We start from the raw sequence: 6,351 nt of genomic DNA, 5'->3' as shown, positions 1-6,351 counted from the left end.
GAAGCCAATACAGCATAAAGTATTGATGAGTCGAGGACTTATGGGATGTCAGGGTCTCTCTGTCATCGCATTGTTTGCAGTCAGCCCTATCCTAGAGCTCAGGAGCCTTTTGGTGAGTCATATGAGGCAATGTACTAAGTAGGGATGCACAGATACCGTTTTTTCGGTATCGAGTATGAGTACCGATACCGGTTCTTATGCTGCCATGGAGCCAGCTTCCCGGGCAATCTGATTGCCAGAGAAGACAACTCCATGTTGTGTAACCTGCTTGATTGAGCTTGGCTGGGAAACCGGCTTCCCAGGCAATCAGCATCAAACGGGCTTCCTGGCCAATCAGGAAGCCAAGGGGCGAGTAATGACCCACCTCCCAGCTTCCTGATTGCTGGAAAGCCGGCATCCCAGCCAATCAGCATGGAGCCGGCTTATTCGGCTGGCTCGATGCCGATTTGGCCAAGAAGCCAGCTTCCCGGCCAATCCGGAAGCCAGGAGGCGGGTTATTACTCGCCCCCCCAGGTTCCTGATCACATGGGAAGCTGGCTCCATGTTCCCCTACGGCACTGCCGGTCAGAGGAAAATCTTTCTCTAACCGGACTTTCCGTTATCGGGGAAGGTATCGAAGCATTTGGGTGAGTAGAAGTACTCTCCCAAATAATCTGTATCGGCACCAATACTAGTATCAATGCATCCCTAGTTCTAAGTATACAGAGCATCTTTCCAACCTGTCCTTACGCCTTAGTAGTATCGCTTCTCGGCCTTTTGGCTAAGATCAAGTGTAGTATCTGTTCTTATCAGTTGTCGGGAACAGAACGGCCGCCGTCGCCTTTGAGCAGGGGTAGATGGCGGCCTAGTAATTCCTGGAGTAATTGGTAAGGGTGCTGGATGAGGTTCCAGGCCATCGGAGCTTTCGACCCTTGTGATGGGTGGGCTCAGGCGGAGGGATCTCTGAAGGCGCCCTGCCTCCTGAGACGAATAGATGCAAAGCTTGGTCTGGCTGGAAGGTTGGGGGCGGCAGAAGCCCGTTGTGTTGTGCCCCCTGGGGGTGGCGTCCCAGGGGTGCTCAGGAAGTCACTTGGGTGTGGGAGACCCACTTTGACTCACTGATCACTCGGTCACACACCACATTGCTATTTTCTGCACAACGCCTCTTGGACAGGCCTTATGGCTAGTCCGGGGCAATTTTTTTAGCACCCGGCCCCCAAGGCCTGTCAGCGTGGTTCACTGGCACTCTATTATTTATGCACTCTATGCACGATTGGCTTTTTTTTAAAGCTTTTTGACCCACAGATTGCTGATGGTGCAGGTTTCTTCGGGGCCTATTCCTGACGCTGGGAGGAGATTCTGCGCCTCCTATGGGGTTCTCTGTCTCCTCCCACCCAGGAGGGGGGTTTCTCTTCGGGAGATCCCCCCTGCCTAGTACTGTGTGGGACCTGTTTCTGCAGGTCCCCGAAGGAAATGGTCCACCGGCCTTCGGGTTGGTGGGCCAACAATCTCAACCCCTGTCAGGAGCCTTGCGCCTCGGAGGTCGGGAAAGTAGGTCCCTTCTTTGGAAGGACCTTGCACCCTTGTGCACGTTTTTGTGTGCTGTGATTTCACGGTTGCACTTTTTTTGTTCACAGGGGGAAGTTTTGATGCACGTCCACGGGCTTCGATATAAAAAAAAAAAAAATGAGTATACTGTGGTACTTATAGGTTGGAGGAGGATAGGTAAGAAGGACCCTGAGGGGAGTGTCTAGAATTCCAGGCTCCGGGTATTTGTGGGCTAGAGCTATAAAAGGTATCTGAGTCTCCGATGTCACCCCCTGACCTTGCCACCAGGAGGCAGATAAAAACTCAAATGACAAAAGCTGTCCACGCCTCTAACATTCACGTTCTGTACAGTTAAACTTGGTCTCGGTGAATATCGGGTATTTGTTGCCAGTCGTCACCAAGTCCCTCTTTGTTGTTTACCCGGAACAGGTGCCGATGTCATCTACAGCCAACTGATGAGTGACTTTGCCACGGACGAGAAGGAGTTTGAGGCAGATTCGTGGAGCTTAGCCGTGGATAATAATTACCTTCAGCACCACAAGAAGGACGTCATGAAACGTCAGGATGTCATCTATGGTGAGCACTAGGGGGGTTTAGAAGAATGGCTTACAGCACGTGGATGGTAGATCAAAGATGGCCACCGTTAGGAGCATCATTAGGGGGGTCTGTTTATTAGAAATGTGTGAATCTTGGTTGAAAACTTTGATAAGGCTTCATGGATTTCATCTTCACAGAGCTCATCCAAACGGAGGTCCATCATGTCCGGACACTGAAGATCATGACCAACATTTTCCGGAAGGGGTTGCTGGAGGACCTGCAGATGGACCCGGCCCTGGTGCAGAAGATGTTCCCGTGCGTGGATGAGCTCAGCGACATTCACATCCGCTTCCTCATCCAGCTGCTGGAGAGGCGCAAAGATTCCCTGGCTACCGACAGCAACAAGAATTTTGTCATCAACAAGCTGGGAGACATCCTCATCAACCAGGTATATGGGCCTGCAACTGGAATAGACCAATCACAAAGCTGCTCCACTCCAAGCATCCTAGAGTTGCTACACCTTTTGTATTACCAGGTGGTATATAGTGCACGGAGGTCCCCACCATGTCATACATGTGGGACAAGTGCAGAATAACCTTCAGTCCTCTGTGATAAGACCAAATAAAGTAGATGGAGGACATCTTTGGTTTTCTTAAATCCTCACATCCAGAATTTTTAATTCCTTGGCCAAAAGTTACCTGAATTTTCATTTAATTAAGGTGGAACTCTAGTCTTATCTTGAGTTTTGTACAGTTGTGCGGTCTCCTGAAAGACATTGCTGTAAAAATGTGGCTCACCAAAGACCTTGAGAGAAGGTCCTCACGGAGAAACTTAAAATTTAGAAACTTCCCATGCCGAGTATGTAACGTGGAGGTGTTGTGGGTGGAGATTTGTAGTCGGGTGACCTTGTGTTCATTGTAGTTTTCAGGGACCAACGCAGAGCACATGAAGAAGGCCTACACGGAGTTCTGCAGCCAGCATCAAAAGGCTGTAAAGCTCTACAAGGAACTCTTCGCCCGAGACAAGAAGTTCCAGCAGCTCATACGGGTGAGTTTTGTTGAGGTGGTAAGACGTGTTCTCTCGCCTTCATAGCTTTCAAGACTTGACATGGCCGTCCTCGTTGTTTTACAGAAAATGACCCGCTCCCAACTCCTCCGCAGGCACGGTGTGCCGGAATGTATTCTACTGGTGACCCAGAGGATCACCAAGTACCCAGTTCTCATGGATCGGATACTTCAGAACTCCAAAGGTAGGCAGTGTGTCTATAAGCTGTCCATGTGTAAATGTGGGTCTTCTGCAGACCAGGTCAGTGCACCCAGAACTGATATTTTGGTATTTGGTGAATGCTGGCGAGTTAAACCAACCGACTTTTTGTTTTCTATTCCTTGGGAACTCTTTTGGTGAGATTTCCAAGGAATTGGGGAAGGGAGAGCTCCCTTTTGGAGTACCCAAGACCTATAAGAAGCCAGGTGTCAACTGGTCACCAGGCTCCACCGATACAGGGGTCAACTGGTCACCAGGCTCCACCGATACAGGGGTCAACTGGTCACCAGGCTCCATTGATACAGGGGTCAACTGGTCACCAGGCTCCACCGATACCTATTCAACTCCAAAAATATTTGTGTTGTCAGTGTTGTAAATGACAGTGGCTGATGGTTCATGAACATCCCAAAATGTATCTGTAGGTGATGAAGAGGAGTACCAGGATCTGGCGGCCTCACTGACCCTAGTCAAGGAACTTATCACCTCCATTGACCAGGAGGTGGACAACTACGAGAAGAACCTGCGATTGCAGGAGATCTATCAGAAGGTGGACAGCAAGTCTTATGCCCTTGTGCAGGGCGACTATTGCTTTGGGAAGGAGGAGCTACTAAGACGAAAGCTGATTCATGAAGGGTCTCTGCTGTGGAAGACTGCTGCCGGCCGCTTCAAAGGTACAGAGGGGGTTGGGGAGACGTAAGCCTTGTGGTCAACTTGGTCATGTTCCTGTCTTGAATATTAACAAGTCTTTCTATCACTGAGGAACTCTTGAAATAAATTTCAGGTCTCAGGGAATCTCGGGGAAAAAAATTGTTCTGTCTATCAAGGTATTTTGATATTTGCATAACTACTCCCACTGTTTGCATCAGGGCTGAGGGCTCTTTAGAGGAGTACAGAGGCAGGGTGCTGTGATGGTTTCAGGCAGCTATGTACAGCACCTTGCAGGGCCCTCTCACCACCAGAACTGAAATAGAAGGGAATGGGACACCTTTTCTGGTGACAGCTGTCCAAGAGGAGATTTCCTCTCACTTCTTGTTGTGTCTTCAGGGCAAGTAGTGAAGGAAATCTCCCCAAAAGCACTCAGATGCCCAAAACATCTTTACATGGGTTTTAGCCATTTACTACTCCCTCCAAAATGAAAATGTCGTTTGTTTTGTTATGTTGATTGTAGCTCTTTTCTCACCCAGATGTCATCATGCTGCTAATGACAGATGTCCTGATTCTGCTTCAAGAAAAGGACCAAAAATACTACTTTCCCACCCTGGTAAGAGCCCATAAGGCGTCCTCTAATGACCTCACTAGAAGTCCTCCACATCCTCTAATAACCTCACTAGAAGTCCTCCACGGGGTCTTCTGCGTCCTCTAATGACCTCACTAAAAGTCCTCCACGGGGGTCTTCTGCGTCCTCTAATGACCTCACTAGAAGTCCTCCACGGGGGTCTTCTGCATCCTCTTATGACCTCACTAGAAGTCCTCCATGGGGGTCTTCTGCTGTGTCTTTGAAGATGTTTAGTTGATGCCAAATCTGTCCTTCTCCCAACACATTGTAGGACAAGTCGGCCGTGATTTCCTTACCAAACCTTATCGTCCGGGACATCGCCAATCAGGAAAAAGGGATGTTTCTAATCAGTGCCAAGCCACCAGAGATGTATGAGGTGCACTCAGCCTCACGGGAGTTGAGGAACATGTGGATGAAGGTCATTTCACAGTCTGTAAAAGTGTAAGTATGATTATAGAACGGAAAACCTATACTTTGTAACCAAGAGGAACAAGAAGGTCACGAGATGTGGGTCTGTCAGAATGGGAGGAGATATGGATCCACCATAAAAGGAAAAGATATAGGTCCACCAGAATGAGAGGGGATTCGGGTTCACCAGTCTGTTGAGATAACAGTACACCGGACTGAGAAGAGATAAGGGTTCACAAGAATGTGAGGTGATTCAAATCTACTAGAGTCTGGGGAGATTACAGTCCACCAGACTAAGAGGAGATAAGGGTCCACCAGAATAAGAGGATATATCTTCTCCCAATCTGGTGGACCCATAAGGGTCCACCAGAATGGGAGGAGATGAGGGTCCACCAGCATGGGAGGAGATGAGGGTCCACCAGAATGGGAGGAGATGAGGGTTCACCAGAATGGGAGGAGATGAGGGTCCACCAGCATGGGAGGAGATGAGGGTCCACCAGAATGGGAGGAGATGAGGGTCCACCAGAATGGGAGAAGATACGGGTCGAGGGAGATACAAGTCCATCAGATTGAGAGGAGATAAGGGTCCACCAGAATAGGAGGAGATATCTTCTCCCATTCTAGGGGACCCATATCACCTCCCATTCTTGTGGACCCAAAAGGGTTCACAAGAATGGGAGAAGATGTGGCTCCCCAAGAATGCGAGGAGATAAGGATCCGCCAAAATGTTAGGTGATTCAAGTACACCACAGTCAGGGGAGATACAAGTCCACAAGAATGTGAGGAGATACAAGTGCACCAGAATGGGAGGAGAGGTGGGTCCACCACCATCAGTTGGTCTCTGAGATGTCTCTTACACCAAGTCATGGAATGGTTCTCTTTTCTTTCAGATGTCCAAAACGGGAGGAATTCCCTCTAATTGAAACGGAAGTGGATGCCAAATTGAGGAAATTGAAAGGTAAGTGCCGTACTTGATTTAGGTAGTCATTGAAGGTGCCTAAAGAAAGAACAACATTGTAAAGATAAACACCCGGACCCGGGACTTATAATTCACAATCAATGGTTGGTTATTGGGATTGTCACATTTCATTAAGTAGGTTGCCTGTGAGTACATTTGTATAGCATGTGGGAAGAATGGGTCTACGTTTGGTCAGTTTGATAGACAGGGAAGCCCTACAGAGATGTGAGGCTTATAATAATAAATAACAATTGGGAAAATAATATCTTATTGGAGTCATCTGGCCACGAGGACCAAAGCACTGTACTGTATTTACCAGCTCAGGACACTGTAGTGCTCTGCATGGGCACATACAGCATCCCCAAAACCCAATACCCCCCCC

General features: G+C 48.7%; 1 protein-coding gene across 1 annotated transcript in view; it reads left to right on the top strand.

The window, feature by feature from the left end:
* The window catches only part of ARHGEF2 (Rho/Rac guanine nucleotide exchange factor 2), a 36,079-nt gene that overhangs the window by 18,250 nt on the left and 11,478 nt on the right, over positions 1-6,351 (top strand). Inside the window, exons 7-14 of the mRNA XM_018572772.1 lie at positions 1,957-2,103; positions 2,262-2,512; positions 2,986-3,111; positions 3,196-3,313; positions 3,750-3,998; positions 4,512-4,588; positions 4,875-5,044; positions 5,902-5,969. Of these exons, the coding sequence (XP_018428274.1) occupies positions 1,957-2,103; positions 2,262-2,512; positions 2,986-3,111; positions 3,196-3,313; positions 3,750-3,998; positions 4,512-4,588; positions 4,875-5,044; positions 5,902-5,969 (1,206 nt within the window). The remainder of the gene's footprint in view (positions 1-1,956; positions 2,104-2,261; positions 2,513-2,985; positions 3,112-3,195; positions 3,314-3,749; positions 3,999-4,511; positions 4,589-4,874; positions 5,045-5,901; positions 5,970-6,351) is intronic.

The sequence above is a fragment of the Nanorana parkeri genome, unplaced genomic scaffold (assembly GCF_000935625.1).
Source record: "Nanorana parkeri isolate BGI_ZX_2015 unplaced genomic scaffold, ASM93562v1 scaffold2130, whole genome shotgun sequence".
NCBI lineage: Eukaryota > Metazoa > Chordata > Amphibia > Anura > Dicroglossidae > Nanorana > Nanorana parkeri.
This window is presented reverse-complemented; position numbering and strand designations above follow the sequence as displayed.